Genomic DNA, 23,055 nt, shown 5'->3' on the forward strand with positions numbered 1-23,055 from the left:
TGTAATTAGCAGATGTCTTATTTCACAAAGAAACATTTTACAGAAAAACCATTTTTACAGTTTCTCAATATTGAACCAAAAATGACTCCATTTGCTAATAGCAAAATAATCACATTTTCCTTAAAGGGAAAAAAATATTTTTATAGTATCGATTAAGAGGAAAATGTCAGTGTTTGAGTCATTTATGTCTCCAGGAAGATTTAAGTACCTCTTCTAGGTCTTTAAAATTATTGTCACAAACTACTTAAATGTTTGACATGAACTTCTTATACACTAAATGTAAAAGCTAACTGGATTATGTTGCATTTAGAATTTCTTAACCTAGAAGCTAGCATATTGTGGTTCAAAAATGAATCTTGAGCTTTGTATTGATTCCCAGAATCAGGGAGAAAAAAAAATACTTCTTTAGTAAATTAATTCTTAAGAGGGGGGAAATGCTACTGAAGGATTGATCTGAGCTTTATTGTAACAAGAGCCTCCAGTCATAAATTACCGGCACACAGGCAGGAGTCGATGTGTCGTTTCTATTGTAATCAGCTGCTTTTATATTTCCACTCGTCAAGGTTGACTTGATCATATTGTGCATGTCTGGTATGTCAAAGGCATTCATTTGCTCTTCTTCTTGAAAGCAGGACAAGTATTTCTCTGACAACTTAGACCTCTAACTGGAAGAAGTAATGTATTCCACAATATGACTGTGAGGGTATTCTATGGCGGGAGCATTTTTTTTCTAGTGCATGTTTCAAAATTTGAAATTATCCAGTTTCCCATTTTCACTCTTTGAGGAGTAATATGTATTAAATATCCATTCTGGGGATCCAGCTTTTAAATGACCTTTTCAGTACTCATCCTTTTGCTCATTTTGATTTGCTCAGATAAATTACAACCACCTGGCCTTTTGTATTAAAGAAGGTTACATACAAAATTGACCTTTTGATACTTACTGGGAGAGCTAGGTTCATTGTATTTGAGATTAACTGCTGTTGCTGTTTTCTTGGTTATGTCTTAAATAACTTTATATGAGGATGGTAAGGCCTATTTTTTTTGCCTGTTTGTTTTGAGCTATTTCTAACACCATAAGAATGGACTCTGAACAATACAAAAAGAAATTATGTTTTAAAAAATAATAAATATGATTTCCTTAGATCATATGGTGTCTGATGATTTATATATGTTACTGCAATTTCTCTTAACCTTGATAAAGCCAAAATTATCCTTTGACCATTCTGCTCCTTGCCACGTCGCTTAATAAGACTTAGCCGTCTGTTTCTTGAGTACTTTAAGCTCAGACTTGGCTCCAGAACTTTGCAGGTGCTGTTCCCTCTGCCTGAAATGACCTTTTCTGGCTTCCTTTGTTCCATTCACTTAGTATTCTACTTCTTCCCCTATATGTTCTTGGCCTCCGCATAGTGAGGGTGGGCCATGCGACTATTTATGGACCGTGATGTATGTCACTTCTCGTCTGAGGCACTGTAAAGTCCATACAGGATCCACTAGTCTTTCTGCCTTTACATTCAAGGAATCCTTGGGTTGTGATGCAGAACCTCAAGACTGAAGCAGTCTCTATTACTGGGTTACCAGATGGGAAGTTACCTAGATCTGTAGAAGATTTTGTGTGAAAAAGAAATAGACTTTTCTAAACTACTGAGGTTTTGGGTATGCATGCATATCCTGAGTGTTCAAGGTTTTAGGTTAAATGATGACATTTCTTAGGACACCTTCTGTAATCACCCTACTTAAAGCACTTTCTCCCTCTGCTATCTCTTTCTCCCAATCATTATATGTTTTCTGCAGTGATTTTCTGGTAATATTTTATTTAAGTATATGTTGAACAAACAAGACTTCTATATGCTGTTAGTAATGACTTTTAAGTGCCTAGAGTAATCTTTAAAATTGGCTATCAGCATTTTATTTTTGACTTTTAGTTTTAATGTCAAGAAATGCAAACAAACCAAAACAAAATACTGTCTTGCAAAGGTCCATTGTATTTCCTATTGATCACTGGAAAGGATGGTCTGATATCAAGCAATAGCTGAGTTTTTAACTCTTCTACAGAAAACCATTCTGTATGATTTCTTTCATTCAGAAGTGAGGTCATCTTTGGCAAAGTCTAAATCAATGATGCCATCTATGTCACGAAGAATGGATTAAGAATCCAAATTTTAGAATTTCCTGAAGTAACCTTCAAAATTCTGCAATATTTTTACATATCTTAAAGTTTTTGCCCACTAAGAAATAGGTAAGGCTTTGTTACTTTTAAATCCAGGCTACATAAGTACTTCATCCAACATCAGAATATTACCCAATTGTCTGCCTCCAGTCTCCTGGTAGATGGTCTAGAAGAGTCCCTGATATGGTTTTTTAATATCATATAAAAGCTTGCTGAATAGAATCAAAAGAGGCACCTTTTATATATCTATTCCTAGAAAAGTGTCTGGTACACAGTAGGAGCTGAGTAAAAATTCTTTTTTAATGAATGAATGATCACAGCCAAAGTTATTCACTAAGTAGATGAGGATATGAATGAACTCTCTATCAAATGATTCTAAGAATGGCCTTTTACAAAGGAAGGAAGGAAGGAAGGAAGGAAGGAAGGGAGGGAGGAGGGAAAAGAAAGAAAGGGGAATGGAGGGGAGGGGAAGGGAAGGAAAGAAAAAAATTCTGATCAGAATTTTAGTTCAAACTCTTTAAGATTCATCTTTTGGAATACCAAATAAAAAAGAACTTCAGAATCTGCTTTTGTGCCTTAATGAAATTTCTTGACAAGGCAGGAAGACTTTACTGAGAATTATTTTCTTATTGCTGATGCATGAAGAGATGACAGACAGTCATACTTCTTTTTTTTTTAATTTTATTTTATTACGTTATGATAATCACCATACATTACATCATTAGTTTTTGATGTAGTGTTCCATGATTCATTTTTGCATATAACACCCAGTGCGCCATTCAGTATGTGTCCTCTTTAATACCATCACCAGGCTAACCCATCCCCCCACCCCCATCCCCTCTAGAACCCTCAATTTGTTTCCCAGAGTCCATAGTCTCTCATGGTTCGTCTCCCCGTCCGATTTCCCCCCCTTCATTCTTCCCTTCCTGCTATCTTTTTCTTTTTTCTTTTTTTTTTTTAACATATAATGTATTATTTGTTTCAGAGGTACAGCCTATGATTCATCAGTCTTACACAATTCACAGTGCTCACCATAGCACATACCCTCCCCAATGTCTATCACCAAGCCACCCATCCCTCCCACCCATACCACTCCAGCAACCCTCAGTTTGTTTCCTGAGATTAAGAATTCCTCATATCAGTGAGATCATATGATACATGTCTTTCTCTGATTGACTTATTTTGCTCAGCATAATACCCTCCAGTTCTATCCATGTTGTTGCAAACGGCAAGATTTTGGTTTTTTTGATGGCTGCATAATATTTCATTGTAGATATATACCATGTCTTCTTTATCCATTCATCTGTTGATGGACATCCTGGCTTTTTCCATAGTTTGGCTATTGTGGACATTACTGCTATAAATATTGGGGTGCACATACCCCTTCAGATCAATACATTTGTATCTTTGGGGTAAATACCCAGTAGTGCAATTGCTGGGTCATAGGATAGCTCTACTTTAAACTTTTTGAGGAACCTCCATACTGTTTTCCAGAGTGGCTGCACCAGCTTGCATTCCCACCAATGGTGTAGGAGGGTTCCCCTTTTTCTGCGTCCCCGCCAACATCTGTTGTTTCCTGACTTCTTAATTTTAGCCATTCTGACTGGCATGATGTGGTATCTCATTGAGGTTTTGATTTGTATTTCCCTGATGCCGGGCAATGTTAAGCACTTTTTCATATGTCTGTTGGCCATTTGGATGTCTTCTTTGGAAAAATGTCTGTTCATGTCTTCTGCCCATTTCTTGATTGGATTCTTTGTTCCTTGGGTGTTGAGTCTGATAAGTTCTTTATAGATTTTGGATACTAGCCCTTTATCTGATATGTCATTTGCAAATAGCTTCTCCCATTCTGTCGGTTGTCTTTTGGTTTTGTTGACTGTTTCCTTTGCTGTGCAAAAGCTTTTTATCTTGATGATGTCCCAATAGTTCATTTTTGCCCTTGCTTCCCTTGCCTTTGGCGATGTTTCTAGGAAGAAGTTGCTGCGGCTAAGTTCGAAGAGGTTGCTGCCTGTGTTCTCCTCTAGGATTTTGATGGGTTCCTGTCTCACATTTAGGTCTTTTATCCATTTTGAGTCTATTTTTATGTGTGGTGTGAGGAAATGGTCCAGTTTCATTCTTCTGCATGTGGCTGTCCAATTTTCCAACACCATTTGTTGAAGAGACTGTCTTTTTTCCATTAGACGTTCTTTCCTCCTTTGTCAAAGATTAGTTGACCATAGAGTTGAGGGTCCATTTCTGGTCTCTTTTTTCTGTTCCATTGATCTATGTATCTGTTTTTGTGCCAGTACCATACTGTCTTGATGATTACAGCTTTGTAATAGAGCTTGAAGTCCGGAATTGTGATGCCACCAGCTTTGCTTTTCTTTTTCAACATTCCTCTAGCTATTCGGGGTCTTTTCTGGTTCCATACAAATTTTAGGATTATTTCTTCCAATTCTTTGAAAAAAGTGGATGGTATTTTGATAGGGACTGCTTTAAATGTGTAGATTGCTCTAGGTAGCATTGAGATCTTCACAATATTTGTTCTTCCAATCCATGGGCATAGAACGTTTTTCCATTTCTTTGTGTCTTCCTCAATTTCTTTCATGAGTATTTTATAGTTTTCTGAGTACAGATCCTTTGCCTCTTTGGTTAGATTTATTCCTAGGTATCTTATGGTTTTGGGTGCAGTTGTAAATGGGATTGACTCCCTAATTTCTCTTTCTTCTGTCTTATTGTTGGTGTATAGAAATGCCACTGATTTCTGTGCATTGATTTATCTCCTGCCAATTTACTGAATTCCTGTATGAGTTCTAGAAATTTTGAGGTGGAGTCTTTTGGGTTTTTCACATAAAGTATCATATCATCTGCAAAGAGTGAGAGTTTTACTTCTTCTTTGCCGATTCGGATGCCTTTTATTTCTTTTTGTTGTCTGATTGCTGTGGCTAGGACTTTTAGTACTATGTTGAATAGCAGTCATGATAGTGGACACCCCTGCCGTGGGTTCCTGACCTTAGGGGGAAAGCTCTCAGTTTTTCCCCATTGAGAATGATATTCGCTGTGGGTTTTTCATAGATGGCTTTTATGATATTGAGATATGTACCCTCTATCCCTACACTCTGAAGAGTTTTAATCAAGAAAGGATGCTTTACTTTGTCAAATGCTTTTTCTGCATCTATTGAGAATATCATATGGTTCTTGTTCTTCTTTTATTAATGTATTGTATCACATTGATTGATTTGCAGATATTGAACCAACCTTGCAGCCCAGGAATAAATCCCACTTGGTCGTGGTGAATAATCCTTTTAATGTACTGCTGGATCCTACTGGCTAGTATTTTGATGAGAATTTTTCCATCCATGTTCATCAGAGATATTGGTCCATAATTCTCCTTTTTGATGGGGTCTTTGCCTGGTTTTGGGATCAAGGTAATGCTGGCCTCATAAAACGAGTTTGGAAGTTTTCCTTCCATTTCTATTTTTTGGAACAGTTTCAGAAGAATAGGTTTTAATTCTTCTTGAAATGTTTGGTAGAATTCCCCTGGGAAGCCATCTGGCCCTGGGCTCTTGCTTGTTGGGAGATTTTTGATTACTGCTTCAATTTCCTTACTGGCTATGGGTCTGTTCAGGTTTTCTAGTTCTTCCTGGTTCAGTTTTGGTAGTTTATACGTCTCTAGGAATGCATCCATTTCTTCCAGATTGTCTGATTTGCTGGCATATAGTTGCTCATAATATGTTCTTATAATTGTTTGTATTTCTTTGGTGTTGGTTGTGATCTTTCCTCTTTCATTCATGATTTTATTTATTTGGGTCCTTTCTCTTTTCTTTCTGATAAGTCTGGCCAGGGGTTTATCAATCTTGTTAATTCTTTGAAAGAACCAGCTCCTAGTTTCATTGATCTGTTCTACTGTTCTTTTGGTTTCTATTTCATTGATTTCTGCTCTGATCTTTATTATTTCTCTTCTCCTGCTGGGTTTAGGCTTTATTTGCTGTTCTTTCTCCAGCTCCTTTAGGTGTAGGATTAGGTTGTGTACTTGAGACCTTTCTTGTTTCTTGAGAAAGGCTTGTATTGCTATATACTTGCCTCTTAGGACTGCTTTTGCTGCATCCCAAAGATTTTGAACAGTTGTGTTTTCATTTTCATTGGTTTCCATGAATTTTTTTAATTCTTCTTTAATTTCCTGCTCGACCCATTCATTCTTTAGTAGGATGCTCTTTAGCCTCCATGTATTTAAGTTCTTTCCGACTTTCCTCTTGTGATTGAGTTCTAGTTTAAAGCACTGTGGTCCGAAAATATGCAGAGAATGATCCCAATCTTTTGGTACTGGTTGAGACCTGATCTGTGACCCAGGATGTGATCGATTCTGGAGAATGTTCCATGGGCACTAGAGAAGAATGTGTATTCTGTTGCTTTGGGATGGAATTTCTGAATATATCTGTGAAGTCCATCTGGTCCAGTGTGTCATTTAAAGTCTTTATTTCCTTGTTGATCTTTTGCTTAGATGATCTGTCCATTTCAGTGAGGGGGGTGTTAAAGTCCCCCACTATTGTTGTATCGTTGTCGATGTGTTTCTTTGCTTTTGTTATTAATTGGCTTATATAATTGGCTGCTCCCATGTTAGGGCCATAGATATTTACAATTGTTAGTTCTTCTTGTTGGATAGACCCTTTAAGTATGATATAGTGCCCTTCCTCATCTCTTATTATAGTCTTTGGTTTAAAATCTAATTTGTTTGATAGAAGGATTGCCACCCCAGCTTTCTTTTGATGTCCATTAGCATGATAAATGGTTTTCTAACCCCTCACTTTCAATCTGGGGGTGTCTTTGGGTCTAAAATGAGTCTCTTGCAGAAAGCATATCGACGGGTCTTGTTTTTTTATCCATTCTGATACCCTGTGTCTTTTGATTGGGGCATTTAGCCCATTTACATTCAGGGTAACTATTGAAAGATATGAATTTAGTGCTATTATATTGCTTGTAAGGTGACTGTTACTGTATATTGTCTGTGTTCCTTTCTGGTCTATGTTACTTTTAGGCTCTCTCTTTGCTTAGAGGACCCCTTTCAATATTTCTTGTAGGGCTGTTTTCGTGTTTGCAAATTCTTTTAGTTTTTGTTTGTCCTGGAAGCTTCTTATCTCTCCTATTTTCAATGACAGCCTAGGTGGCTATAGTATTCTTGGCTGCATATTTTTCTCATTTAGTGCTCTGAATATATCATTCCAGTCCTTTCTGGCCTGCCAGGTCTCTGTGGATAGGTCTGTTGCCAATCTAATGTTTCTACCATTGTAGGTTACATGTCTCTTGTCCTGAACTGCTTTCAGGATTTTCTCTTTGTCTCTGAGACTTGTAAGTTTTACTATTAGATGTTGGGGTGTTGACCTAATTTTATTGATTTTGAGGGGGGTTCTCTGTGCCTCCAGGATTTTGATGCCTGTTTCCTTCCCCAAATTAGGGAAGTTCTCTTCTATAATTTGCTCCAATATACCTTCTACTCCTCTCTCTCTTTCTTTTCCTTCTAGGATCCCAATTATTCTAATATTGTTTCATTTTATGGTATCACTTATCTCTCGAATTCTGCCATCTAGATCCAGTAGTTTATCTCTTTTTTTCTCAGCTTCTTTATTCTCCATCATTTGGTCTTCTATATCACTAATTCTGTCTTCTGTCTCATTTATCCTAGCAGTTAGCGCCTCCATTTTTGATTGCACCTCATTAATAGACTTTTTGATTTTGACTTGGTTAGATTTTAGTTCTTTTATTTCTCCAGAAAGGATTTCTCTAGTATCTTCTATGCTTTTTTCAAGCCCAGCTAGTATCTTTATAATCGTCATTCTGAACTGTAGTTCTGACGTCTTACTAATGTCTATATTGATTAGGTCCCTAGCAGTCGGTACTGCCTCTTGTTCTTTTTTTTTGAGGTTAGTTTTTCCATCTTGTCATTTTGTCCAGAGGAGAATAGATGAATGAGAGAACAAAATGCTAAAAGGGAACGACCCCAGAAAAATATACTCTAAACAAATCAGAAGAGACCTGAAACCAGAGGAAAAGAAAGAAAAAAGAGAAAAAAAACCAATATGACCAAATATAATCAGGCTGGTGTATAGATCAGTACCACACGCTAGATTTTGGGCATATTTTGGTCTGTTAGAATAAATTGCCTCCCAAAATTTTAAAGAAAGAAAAACTTATAAATGTACAAAAATAAGGGTAAATACCATGAAGGGATGGAATATGACTGTAAAGATGAAAATTATAAAAGGTTTTATAAAAGGAATTGATAAGATAAGAAGTTGTTTGAAAAAAGAAAGAAGAGAAATTTAAAAAAAAAAAAAGGAGAGAATGTGATCAAGCGGGAGACTAGAACAAAGACATACACTCAAGATTTAGGGTATATTTTGGTCAGTTAGAAGAAACTGTATCCTAAAATTTTAAAGGGAGAACAACTTATATATATATATATATATATATATATATACCAAACATAAGGTTAACTACAATGAAGGGATAGAAAATGACTCTAAAAATGAAAAATAAAAAAGATTTTTAAAAAAAGGATTGATAAGATGTAGGTTGAAAAAGGGAAAAAGAAAAATTAAAAAAAATAGAAAAAGAAAACTAAAAAAATTAACTTTGAAAGACTAAAGAATCATGGGGAAAAAAGCCATGAATTCTATGTGTTTTACTACCCTAGCGCTGGAGTTCTGCAGTTCTCATTGATCGGTAAACTTGGTCTTGGCTGGCTGTTCTTGCTGATCTTCTGTGGTAGGGGCCTGTTGCTGTGGTTCTCAAATGTCTTTGCCTCGGGTGGAATTGCACTTTCCTTGCCAGGAGCCGGGCTATGAAACCTGCTCAGGTTTGCTCTTGGTAGCTTTTGTTCCCTGCAGGGTTTCTGTGCAGCTTTGGAGGACGAGAGTGAAAATGGTGGACTCCCAATCTCTGCTCTGGAGGAGCCGAGAACTCAGGGCCCCACTCCTCAGTGAGCCCCCAGAGAAAAGCAGTCAATTACTCCTGTCTCCCTGGTCTCTGGCCGCGCTCCATGTTCACTCGGCCTATGACCGAACGTTTCTATCTCTGGCACATGACCTGATTGGAGTCTCCAAACCCAGCAGATTCCTGCGGTGCACTCCTGCGCCGCTCCTCCTGGGGGAGGAAGAGGAGTCTCCCTGGATCTGCCGCTTGTTGGGTCCCTGCTGGAAGAGCAGTGGCCCGACTGTGCCCTGATTATGGTTTATGGCAACCCCAAGCTGAGAGCCCACTCCTCGGCTCTGTCTTTGCAACCGGCTTCCCTGCTCCAATACCTGGGAGCTCTGCCACACTCAGGCACCCCTGGTCTTTCTGTGACCCCGAGGGTCCTGAGACCATAGTGTCCCAGCGAGGGTTCCACCCCCCGCTTACCCACTGGAGCGACGTCCCTCAGCAGAGCAGACTTCTAAAAGTTCTGATTTTGTGCTCCGCTGCTCTGTCACTTGCTGGTAGTGGTCTATGGAGGCCCCCTCCCCTGCCGTCTATCCTCCTGAATATCGCCTCGGATTCACTTCTCCCCACGTCCTACCTTCCAGAAAGTGGTCACTTTTCTGTTCAGAGAGTTGCTGCTGTTCTTTTCTTCAATCTCCTCTTGAGTTCGTAGGTGTTCAGAATGGTTTAATACTTATCTAGCTGAATTCCTGGGACCAGACTGAATTTAGGTCTCCTATTCCTCTGCCATCTTGCCCCTCCCCCCATGTCATACTTCATTTTTCATTGGTGAATTAAATAAAATATGTCGCTCACTATAAGATAAAAAGAAATATACAAAGGCATATCATCTGCATTATCTAAGTGTTGATTTTCTTTTGATAAAGTGTTCACAAGATAGAATTCTTTATTCATGTAGTCAACAGGCACACACAATTATGAAAACCAGGAATTGGCTATGCTGGGACATGTTAGTATTTCACTTAGACTATAGAGAAATGATGAAGCTACCAATTCTATCCTAACTTACTTCAAAATGTTAAAAGAAATGTTAGCAAATATTAGCAGTTTCTGGAGTGGATGTGATAATTGGATAGAAATATTGTTTCAGTTTTCTTTGTTTTCTCCACACCAACACCAGCTTGATCTTTCTAAACAGAATGGTTCTCCCAAGGTCTATCCAATGATACAAAGCTTAACTGATTTGATGAGCAACCTTGTGGGTGCTTTAAGATATAACTTTTGTAGTAAGAAAAAAAATCAAATTTTGGTAAAGGTCCAACCCTTTTAGGTTAAACCTACTTTCCATGCAGACTTACAGTGATTGATATATAGAGACTGTTGTCAGGTGCTCTTTCCATTTTCTTGGCTTCAAACTTCAATTGGGAAGATTTGTGCCATGTAAGAAGTACAGTTTTGGCTCCCATGATGTTAAATTAAGAATGCATAACGATGGATACATAAGGATAAGGAAGATCTGTCATACTGTCTTTTCTTTGACATTGCCTAAATTAACCTAAACCAAGACAGTCCATACTTAAATGCCCCTACTTGTAAAAGTGAGACATATTTTCTTTAACTCCTGTTAGTAGAGAGCTTTTAAGACCTTATTATACGCAAGTGATAGTGATACTGTCAGACCATACAGTTGGGGCCACTCTGCTCCTGATAATATGGACTATTTTTAGAGTTCCATGAGAGTTACACTACATGGAAGCTATCTAAAATCAGTATGTGAGGGGGCACCTGGGTGGCTCGGTCAGTTAAGTGTCCGACTCTTGATTTCAGTGCAGGTCATGATCCCAGGGTCGTGAGATCAAGCCCCGCATTGGGCTCTGTGCTGGGTGCGGAGCCTGCTTAAGATTCTCTCTCTCTCTGCCCCTCCCCCCTCAAAAAACAAAATAAAATAAAGTAAAATATAGTAAGTATGTAAGGCTGATACGGAGACAAAATTATGCAGTCTAGAATATAGATGATTTTGTGCATACAACCTCATAAACACCAAAGCTTAAGAACCACTAAGCTAGATGAAGAAATAAAAGGAAACTTTAGAAATAGATGTTTGAGCTTTTGAACCCATTCTGCTTTTAAGAAATATATCAAAGTTCTTATTTGACAAATAGGGATGTGCAGAGAATTCTAAAGTAGTCTTGCTTGCTTTCATTATTCTGTTTTATTTTTAAGCATTAATATATGTTGAGAGATATGTCTGTTGAAAGAATTTAAGAAAATAGTGGAGTTACATTCTGGTTCTGGATGAGGGGCAATTAGCTTCTAAAGAAGGTAGTAAGTTAAATTATTGAATCCATTGAAATTGCAAAGAAAAAACTTTTTTGAAGAAAAGTGTCATCTATTAGTGCATAGATTTTCTGGTACTCACCTGTGTATCATTTGGAGGTCTGTTGTCTACAGATTGAGGAATTTGTGGCCTAGAGGATCTCTAAGTTCCTTTTCAGGTCTAAGAATCTATGAAGACTATGCCTTAGTCGTACCAATTATATGCACAGTGTTATCAAAGTGACAACAAAGACCTTTATTTGTTGGCATTATTTAATCCTTATCTTGGCCTTTTATGTATGAGTTTTAGCTGTCATTTAAGTGTAAGTTATGACGTATTTACTCTGAATTATCGTAGGTATAATTATGCATATTCACATATACACTTTCACGCAGACATCGACATGTATATTTATAAACGTGTATATTTATAAGCCGATATAACCTATTAGCATTGTAGAGGAAATATTGAACTTTATATTTGGGAACACTTAGAAACATTTTCCATTTTTGTTCTCTTCTTCCTCTGTCTGGTCACAGGTTTGATGATAGTAAAGGTAGGTTTTATTTTTGTCACCTTATTACTCAAACAACCCTGTGTACCTGAACAATCTACCTGAAAAATCTGCTATGGCCACTTGACAACTGAGGACATTTTGCCTAAAATAATGAAGAAAATCTGAGTAAACTTAAGGTTTAGTGGGATCTTCTGAATGATGAAATCCCTTCTGGATGGTCACTGAAGTTTATTTTGCAAGTTAATACAAATTTGCAAAAATACCAATTCAAAAATCACTGGAAGTGAACACTTTCAGTAAACTAGGTGAATACCTGTTAAGAAGCTCTTGGAAAATTTTTATTTTTAAATAAACAACTATTTCAAGAGTAACATAGTCCCAATAGGTCAAAGATTGCAGAAGCCTAGAGAAAAGTAATTAAAGTAATCTGAACAAAGATGTTATGCCAGGTCACTCCCATAAAATGCTAATACCAGTTTCAAACCAGAAGACTGGGAAGCCAAAGATTCCCAGCATTCTGAATAAGAGTTTGAGACTTGTGCCTTGCAGATTCAGTTTGATAAAATGCTAGAATATCATACTTTCCTAATTTCAGGATACGAAAAGTTATTTGCCACTTCTTTTTACTTGCTTGCACCATTCTAATACCAAAAGAACAAAATTGATTGTTCACTTCTATTGCTCTATGTTAACTGTGTTTGTGTCAATAACAGAAATACTCTTTTTCATGCAATGTTGCTTAATCTCTAATTCAAACACTTTGTTCATTTTAGTATGTAAGTTCAAGAGTAATGACTAAATCATTTTGATTGTTCCTTTTATGCCTTTCCAAAATCTTAGGAATGTAATGCTATTAAAAATACGAATGCATTATGATGAATTTATGGCAGTTTTTTTTTTCATAATTTTTGCAGTATTGCAATAAGGTTAATGAAAAGCAACATGAAACCTGACATTGATTTGTTGGGTCCACAAAATTGCCCTATTCTAAAAAAATAAATATCTATCTAGTTTGGAGGATGAAACTTCTAGAATATCAGGGGACACATACTTTTAAAGGCTTAATCTTAATTAAAATTAGTTTTATCATAACTTGCCTTCTCACATTTGTATGATACAGATTTTTATATTTTAAGTCACTCATTAATTGTTCATTCATCAAATACTACTGACTACCAACTAGCACTGTAGGTAATAAAAAACAAATAAAAATAGATTTTTTTTCCTTAAGGAAGATTTCAGAAAAGCCTAAAGATATAAAGAGATAGTACCATACTAATTAGTAAATAATTCATAGGTGAGATGATCACTTCAAACTTGGGGTGGGGTAGAAGGACCTTTGGAAGTGGGGGAGAAGGATGGATAGAACCTAGACATAGGAGGAAGGAGACATGAAGACAATTGGGGACAGTTAGTTACTGTTCTGTTCTGTGTATGTGTGTTTAAGGATTATTATCCTAAAATCTATTAGAGAGTTGTATGCTTTTTGCTGGGAAGGTGGTTAGCATGAACGCTGAAGAATGATACAGTATTTGAAGTAGTAGTATTGAGTGGAAAATTATCATATATACATTTGATAGAATCAATGATTATTCCTGGTTGCCATATTTAAACCAGGATTTTCATACTATTTTTAATTTCATGGTTTGTTTTGTAAGACATTTTGAATAATAAAATAGTTATAGGCAACAAACATGACATGAAGAACATCTCTTTTAATTTTTAAATTTTCTTCACAACAGTGTTTATGGCAGCATGATTATAATCTATTGTGTTATGGACAATTTGTTCTTTTGGCTTTATCTTTATGCTGAATAATTGGCAATAGCAGATTAGTTATAAAACAGATCATCTGTTTTATGGCTTCTTATTGCTGTACAAAATGTTAAACTTCATTTAATATAAAAATCACAATCACAAAATTAATTAAATTTCAAAAGTTCTTAAGAAAGTACTTTATATTTCCCCCTAATTTGTAGGTTGAGGTTTTATCATTCTTAGTCACAAATAGCAGAAAGCATTTCCAAGTCTAATTTCATTTTACCACAATCATGACATTTTCCAACCGTCTCATAAATTTGCAACATTTGTTAAAAAGGAGAGTAGTGGAGCAAAATGTGTCACTAGTGCTGAAGAAAATGGGCCTGTGGTAATTAGTGTGCCACCTTCAAAGACAAAATTAGTGCTTGAAATTTAACATAGTAATTGTACCAGTGAACAGTTCCTGAGTGCTCACCATGGGCCAGCGTCTGTGTTGAGCTGTCCAAGGGCATTATCTCTTCAGCGCCTCATCCCTTATGATATTATTGTTATTCCCATTTTATGGAGAGAAATAATGAGTGTTAGAAAGGTCTGAGTAATTTGATTATGGTCTAAGAGTTTGTGGATGGAGTAGCTGGGATTTAAAACGAGTCCTCTGAGGTATAAGTGTAGGTATTAATATCCCAACTATATAAATGAGAAAAATTGAGGCTTAGAGAGGTCTAAATAATTTGGTTAAGCTCAAACAGTTAATAACTGAAAAAACTGGTCCTTTTCATTCCAGCATCTGGCTATATTGCCTATCAGATAAACTTTGACAAAATTTAACTCACAAGCATGTCATTTACATCTTCTTTGTTCTGACACAGAGGGGACTAAATTCAGGAAGGAATGCATAAAGATGTTACCTGGGAAGAGGGGGGACAATTGGTAAGGATATGGCTGAGAGCCAGAAATTAGTAGCAAAGAGAATCTCACTTTATTCCACTTTATTATTTTAGGGCCATCATACTGAAGCAAGAGTGTTTCAGGACGTTTTCTGAGTTTCAGTCAGGATATTTGCATTCATTTTCTAAAGTCAGAAACTCAGTGTGTCAGCCAGAGTCCTCGAACTAGTCCTCTACTAAGTGGCCCAGAGTTAATTCGCTTGGCTAATTCCCTATCTGTATCGTTTACTGTACACTACCTTGTGCCCTAATTATTTTTACATTACTATGTCTCGTTTTACGAACTATAGTATTATGGTCTTGGGCAAGAACAGTGTTTTTCTTCTGATTTGCAAACAGTACTGTGGTAGGCATTCGATTCTTAAAAAGTGATGGAAATTCAAAGCTCAGAAGACAGATTGGAATGTTTAAAAATACCTGTGTATTTTTTTAAATGAACAAAAGTATTAGATACTCACTGATTTTTCTTTATTACAAGTGTTGGGTGTCACAATAATACATTATAGTCCAGAGAAATCTATTCTTTATCAATTTGGAGTATTTATAGACATACTACAATTTGTGGTATTGAGTATTCATGTTTTATATTTTGTAGACCTTTTACTTTTAGATCTAGGGAAAAGGTAAGATAAGGAAACAGAAGCTGTTCTTTTTGTGAAAAATCACTTAACTATAGAGAACAAACTGAGGGTTGCTGGAGGGGGAGGTGGGTGAGGGATGGGCTAAATCGGTGATGGGGCCCTTGTGATGAGCACCGGGTGTTATATGTAAGTGATGAATCACTAAATTGTACTCCTGAAACCAATACTACACTATATGTTAACTTACTTGAATTTAAATAAAAATGTGGAAGAAAAAAATCTCTTAATTATATGAGATGCCATTTGTAATTTGTGGAGAACTAGTACAAATGAAGAAAAAAAATTTTTTTTTGAGGGAGGGAGAGAGAGAAGGGTGGGGAGGGGCAGAGGGAGAGGGAGAGAGAAAATCTTAAGCAGGCTCCACACCTAGCATGGAGCCCAATGCTGGGCTCGATCTCACAACCCTGAGATCATGACCTGAGCCAAAATCCAGAGTTGGACGCTTAACCAACTGAGCCACCCAGGCTCCCCCAGATGAAGAAACTTTTTAATATAAATGTTAGAAAATTGTGTTTAAACTCAAACTGGAATTTACAATTTTCTCATGGTAATTTGTACATTACCATAGAAAGGGTAGTTTGTATATTTGTATGTGTGTGTCTGTGTCTATGTGTGCGTCTGTGTGTATATTTTTATCTGAGAGACAAAGAGCATTGTGTCTTCTACACTTAGTATCCCTTGGCATTTGAAGTAACATTATGTTTGCATTTTGTATAGACAAAATGTTCAGATCTATTGGCCACTCCTAAGAGAGGCACAAACAAGATTCTATTTATTTTCTAGCAGCTCTATTTTTAATAATATAATTTTGAGGTTATATTAAGTGAATAATTTGGGTAGTTTATATCATTTACTTTTTACTTTGAATATATTTTTAGCGTGTCTTCATTGCTTCTAAATATACATATAATTTAAGGACTTAAACTATTACTCAGTAATAATTGTATTATTTCTATCCCATCCATATTGGCATGTGAATGTTCTTTTTTTAATAATGACAAAGCAAGACCTTAAATTATATTTTAGATGCTCATTTCATGAACACTGTCACTGCTGTGTTACAAGTGTTAAAACAAAAATGTTAAATAATAAACTGCCATCAGGTATTGGCTTTTGTTCCTTCATCATCTAAGAGTGAATTTTATGAATGATGCATCACAGCACGACATACATTTACATTCAAATACCAGTTGTTAACGTTTTAAGTTTAATGCCAGTGAATCTTTAAAAATCTCTGTGAATAATGAAGCTATTCATTGTGTTCAAGGATTTTGCCTTTTTCAATGATAGGAATTTCTTCTCATTTGAAAGAGTATTTAATTGCATCGCTCATCCACTTTTAATATTTAATAATAATTTTATTAGCTGTGTAGAATGAGAAGGGCAAGATTTGCAATATCTACTGCTGGTCATCAATTTTTTCTTATCATGACTTAATGAATATTATAATTACAAGGAAAGGCAGAAATATAAATTAGATTGGTAGTTGGCTGGGACTTGCTAGTTTATTGCTTTTAGCTTGGGCAAAGCCCAGAGTAGGCACAAGGAAAAAGAAACAAATATCTGGGGGTGCTGTAGAAGCCCTGGCACAAAATTTTTGCAACCTACTAATCATTCTTCATTTAAAATAATGAACACAGGTGGTTTCAATCAAGCTGCAAACACTGTCGATAGCAATTCCTGCTGTTTCCACAGCAGTTGATGGGATCTTGACGACTTCCAAAACTTAGTCTTGGCAAGTGTATTTTTCTTTAATCTTTATCAATGCATTTTGAGACTTTTAATTATCTTTTCTTTAACAGGTTTACTGGTATTAACTTTCAGCTGCGACAAAAGCTGCATTACTTTGAGTGGGAACACTTGGCATTAACCATCGTCACAGTAGCGCCTTTTACTGAAGTAGCACCTCCCACCTTAGGTTTTCAAGATGCTTTTGAGAAGGTTTCATTAGGTCTGTGGATAGAGGTCAGGGGAAAAGTTCTTTGCAGGTACCATGCGTTCAAAGCCTCTGTGGATTTATGACCCAGGCCATGGAGAAAAAACAATTTTCATGTTAGTGATCTAGCTATAGATATGTGTATCCGATGATTCCTAAGTTTTGAGTACCATTTGTTCAAAATGGAACCAGGTCTTGATGAATTTCATGTGTTTTTTAAACCTATTTTAAACAAATCATTTTTAACCCCCTCCAGCAACTGCTTCGAGAAAGACAGCAGATGGCCAGCCGTCCGTTTGCTTCTGTTGATGTTGCACTGGAAGTAGGAGCTGAACAAACAGAGTTTCTGCGAGGGCCATTAGAGGTAGGAACTGTGGTGCCGAAAGGGGACCACTGTGATTTGCGTGTTTATATTGCTTTTCTAATCTGCATCTGCTTGTGCAGCCAAATAAAGTCTGATTATGTAGAGTTGACAAGATTCAGCTACATATGTGATGCCACTTCCAAGGCACATAGTTTTAATAGTGTGACATGAGCTGTAACAAAAGCCACTGGAGAATCTATTAGTCGAGGCAAGAGTGACAGACTGCTCACCTGGCAGCCTGGAGCTGACAGATAGGAGCTGAAGGAATTTAAGATACAGGTATGATGGAAAAAACAAAGCACCTATATTTAGTCCTTGGAGTGCCCAGCACCTTTTAGTTAACAATTAACTTTTATCTTTATTAACGAAGTTGACTGTAACAGGTGGGTGGAGATGAGTTGCATTTTAATTACATTGTTTCATTTTTGAATGTTGAGAATTATAGAATATTGTGAATATTTTTATTTGTGGTAATGGATATATTAGTATATTTTATTGCACATGCAGAAATAGAGTATGGCGAAGGCGAAATCATTATATGCAAGTAAATGTGGTAATGGATTCCTGAAATAATGCCTGGAATGGTTTCTGAAAATAATAACCCACAGAGAGGAAAAATCCACAGATTGTGATTAACAACTAATCAAAGCATTTTAAGGCATAGTAATTTAGTTGTATGCTTATTATTTTTTATTTCTATTTCATGGATGGTAAGACGTTTAAGTAGGAAGATTAAGAAACACTGTAGAGTTGAAAATTGTTTTCCCTTTTTTAAAAAATGCCCTTATATGACTAATTTCATGTTGCTATTTTCAAATCTTGCTTTTCTTCAAGGAAAGCAAGGAATATAAAAATAGACTCCTCCGAAAACCTAGGTACAAATAGAATTGATTCTGTCTCTAGCATTTTGGTTATTTTGGAAAAAAAATTAAACAACTGAATCAGGCCTTGTAGATGCTATCCAAAGAGCCAGTTTTTAAAGGACATTTCTCTGAATCTTTGTGTACTTGAATTTTTACTATTCTAGATCACAGGTTGCCATGGAAGCTTAGAACATTAGGAAATTTTATGTATATCTTCCATTACTCAGGGAGAAATTAGAAGACAGAATGATTAAATGGAGGTTACAGGAAGTGCTCTGATTTCATGTTGGCCGTTTGCCTCACATCACTTTAGTACAAAATCTTTAACAAATAGGAAACCTGCAGTATTTGAATGCAAATTCTTTTTCTCCTCATCTGTTAAAATCATCAAAAACTGCGAAAACACAAGTCACAGGAGAGAAATGAATGTAAACGATGCATACATAGTCCACAGGGGAAAGGGACCAATCAAAGAACTAGAAAACTCACAAACGTAAGGAGCAGATGTAACTCACATACAAATGCACCTCCACAGTGTGTCCGTTGCTGCTTATTAGTGTTCAAGAATGTATTGTTAGGTGTGTGTGTTCCTAATCATTCCATTTCTTTATTTCTTCCAAATTTTATTTCCTTCTTTATCATTGTCATTTTTTAACATTAAATTTTATTTTGTAGAGTTTAAAGATTTCTACCTCTACTTATTTTTGTTCATGTTGGCCTACTAGTCCTTTTATTCCTTTACTTCCAACTTCTCTGTATCCTTTTGTTTTCTACCTATCCCTTGTAGAAATGACTATTCACTTTATTCTCCTATTCTGTAGTCTGTCTTTTGATTAATTGCCTGAATCTATCTACATTGACAATAATTACTGTACTCCCAAGGATTATTTTAGCTACTCCATTGTGTGTGCAGGTGTTTGTGCGTGTGTGTGTGTGTGTGTGTGTCTGTGTGTGTGTGTTGTTCTTGTTGTTACTACCCTTCTTTTTGGTTCTTTTTCCCTGTTTCTCTTGGATAAATTGATTTCCTTCTACTAAACAGAGTTACATATTCTGTTTCTCTGTTTCTGATGGTTACCCATTACTTACCAAGGTTCATAGTGATGGTTATTTTCTCTATCACTTTCTAAAAACTTATTGATACACATTCCTACCCTGCCTGTCTCAAACAAAATTAATATTTTAGTATGCTCTCAACTCCCTCTGTTCCTCCTACCCTATGTTAATACTGCTTGGAAATTTTAATCCAGATATTATGGGTGTACTTTTTTTATTATGGCATATTTAAGTAACAATGAACTATCTTTACCCTTCTTTACTCTTTATATCTAGTTGCTTAATCATGCATTTCTTTCATTTTTCACCATAGTAAATCCTCCAAGATACTTTTCAAAGAGAAATTTTATGTGGCATGCTCTTTGAGACCTCAAATGCCTATGAATATGTTTATTTTGTCCTCACATCTAATAACAGTTTAATTAGATATAAAATTCAAAGTTTTCTTCAAAACTTCAAAGGTTTTAATTACTCCCTTGTCTCAAGTCTGATGTCAGTTTTATTCTTTGTCCTTTGTAAATGATCTCCATTTCGGTTTTATAATCTTTCAGAATGTTCTCATTTCTCAGTGTTCTTAAATTTCTCTCTGATATGTATACATTATTTCATATTTGGCACTCTGTACCCCCTTTAAATCTGCAGCCCTATAACTTTGTATAATTCTGGATAATCTTTGGTTACTATTTCTTTTAATATTTCTTACTGTATTCTATCTTGGAATTCCCATTAAATACTCTTGATACTTCTTCTATCATCTATATTTCTTAACTTGTCTCTCGTTATTTGTACTCTTTCATCTCTTCCTGATGCGTCTGGGAACATTCCTCAACCTGCCATTCCAGTATACTGATTTTTTCTTAGAGTGTATCCTTTCTGTTATTTAACCTATTCACTGACTTCATATCAACAATGATATATTTTGTTTTCAATAGCTGCAATTGTTTTCATAACTGCTTGTGGGTGCCTCATATTTCAAATACCCTCCCTGATCTTTTTGAAGCCATTCATATTTATTTATTTATTTATTTGTTTATTTATTTATTTTTTTATTAAAGATTTTATTTATTTATTTGACAGAGAGACAGCGAGAGCAGGAACACAAGCAGGGGGAGTGGGAGAGGGAGAAGCAGGCTTCCCGCGGAGCAGGGATCCTGATGCGGGGCTCGATCCCAGGACTCTGGGATCATGACCTGAGCCGAAGGCAGATGCTTAGTGACTCAGCCACCCAGGTGCCCTTGAAGCCATTCATATTTAATTTAAATACTGTTATGGGCTTTCCTTTATATTTGACTTCCTCTGGTATAGATCATCCCATTTTTCTACTTCTTTCGTGGTGCTTACACTCTTCAGAGGTCTCCTTTCTTTTTTTCTATGTACACATATTTTATTTTAGTTACTAAGATCCGCTTAGGAAGAGGGATAAAACCTTAACTCTTAATTGTACTCTTTCAAGAAATTTAGTGGTTGGGGGGTGAGGAACTTGCCTGTAGTGTATAATCTGGGTTCAGTCACCACTGCTCATTTGTCATGGATGTCCCTTTTACTAGCAAAAACTTTAAAGTACTTCCTTCTGAAGTATTTTTCCTATCAGATGGTAGCCTCTCTCTGATGCAATTGGAGGTCCGCGGTTGAGGTGGGGAGAAGTGAATGCTTAGGGGTTGTCTAGGGCCCCGTACATCTGTGGCTCTGGGATTCCACACCCCAGCTGAGCTCTAAGCTACTCTATCATTAGTTTGCAGCCTTGGCCTGACACTGGGCTGTTTCTGCTGCGTTCCCTCCCCCAGCAGGTGGGGTAGGCATCACCCATCCAGACAGTGTGGACTCTGGCCTTCTCCTAATGCAGGCCACCATTTACTTCCTAAAGAGACCTAACCACTTTCTATCTTTCCAACTGTTTCTTCAAGATTTTGTATGAATTGCTGAGTGTGTTCTGACAATCAGCAACATTCTTATATCTTATATTTTATCGCTATGTTTGAACTCAGGGGAGTAGACAAGTAAGACATTTTGGTTTATCATTTGTTGGCTGCAGGACCATGTGTGCAAGTGCTTTGTATCCTTTAAAGCCTTCTGTTAATGTTGGTGGTCTTGTTATTTTTCTCATTTTATTGCTTAGTTGTATAAGTAATTGGGATGCCTCTATTTCTTTTGTACCACTTGTTTTTAGTGAAATGTCAAAGAAGAAAAATATCTACCTGCATACTTTCCTTTAGCAAGCCCTTTTTATCTGAAAATCAAGTTCTACTTATTAATGTATAGTATTACGGGGTTTTTTTGGAAACAGCTTTAAGAAAATGTACCATACAATTCACCCAATTAAATTGTACAGCTTGGTGTGTTTTAGTACATACAGAGTTGTGTAACCATCACCAAAATCAATTTTAGAACATTTTCATCATCCCCAAGACAAACCGCATACCGCTTAGCAGTTACTTCCCCTCTATCCCTTAGCGCTCTTCCTCAGCCCTAGGTATTTAATCTACTTTTTGTCCTTATAGATTTCCCTAATCTATGTTTTCTTTTCATTTCATGTAAATGGACTCATACAGTATGTGCATTTTCGGACTAGTTTCTTTCCCGTAGCATAATATTTTTAAGGTTCATTCATGTTGTGGCATGTGATCAGTACTTCTTTCCCTCTTATTGCCAAATACTATTCTATTGTATGGATAGAGCACATTTTGTTTATACATTTATCTGTTGATAGATATCTGACTTGTTTCCACATTTTAGATATTCTGAAAAATGCTCTTATGAATGTTTGTGTACAAGTGTCATTTCTTGGCCTTGTAATTAAGAATGGAAATGCTGGGTCATATGATAATTTTTTTTTATTATTTATTGAAAAGAATTTCTTTCCCCAGTGAATGATCTTGGGACCTTTGTAGAAAATCAATTGACCATAGATGTAGGGATTTATTTCTGGACACTCAATACTATTCCATTATTTGATAGGTCTATCATATGACAGTACCACACTGTCTTGATTATTGTAGTTTGTAGTAAGTTTTGGAATCGGAAAATATGAGTCTTCCAACTTTGTTCTTTTTGAAGATTGTTTTGGTTCTTCTGGGTCTCTTGAATTTCCACATTAATTTTAGGATAAGTTTGTCAATTGTTACGATGAAGCCCACTAGTATTTCGATAGGACTTGTATTGAATCTGTAGATAATTTGGGGGAATATGTAATATTTTAACATTTACTTTATTAAGGTAGCAATTTCATTAATTGAGTACCTTCATGCTCCATGCCTAAGATCCTAAATTCAAAAATAGATTTCATCCCTCTTGGTAAATAATTATGATTTCTGATATTTGAAATTCCCTATAGCTACATATGTCTAACCATTTCAAATAAATCTGCAACATAGATTAAAAAAAATACAAGCTGAAAACATTGTTGTTCAGTAGATTGTTTTAGAGCTTAAATTGTTTATTTCTTCCTGTAAAATTAAACATCAGAAGTAAATCTGAGCAGCTGCTAGTATCTTCCTTTGACATACTTTAGAAAATAAGAGCAGTAGTAGAATGTTTAAAATTTTATTTTCTTTTCTCCTTTGCTAAGCATTTTGTGATAATTACTTTTAAGTGG

General features: G+C 36.1%; 1 protein-coding gene across 5 annotated transcripts in view; it reads left to right on the forward strand.

Moving 5' to 3' along the window:
* ATRNL1 (attractin like 1) overlaps positions 1–23,055 on the forward strand; it is an 839,540-nt gene that overhangs the window by 583,661 nt on the left and 232,824 nt on the right. For all 5 annotated transcript variants that reach the window (XM_032423422.1, XM_032423427.1, XM_032423424.1 and 2 more), the window contains exon 27: positions 17,440–17,547. In XM_032423422.1, coding sequence (XP_032279313.1) covers positions 17,440–17,547 — 108 coding nt within the window. The remainder of the gene's footprint in view (positions 1–17,439; positions 17,548–23,055) is intronic.

Source organism: Phoca vitulina, unplaced genomic scaffold (assembly GCF_004348235.1).
Source record: "Phoca vitulina isolate PV1807 unplaced genomic scaffold, GSC_HSeal_1.0 scaffold28, whole genome shotgun sequence".
NCBI classification, from domain to species: Eukaryota; Metazoa; Chordata; class Mammalia; order Carnivora; family Phocidae; genus Phoca; species Phoca vitulina.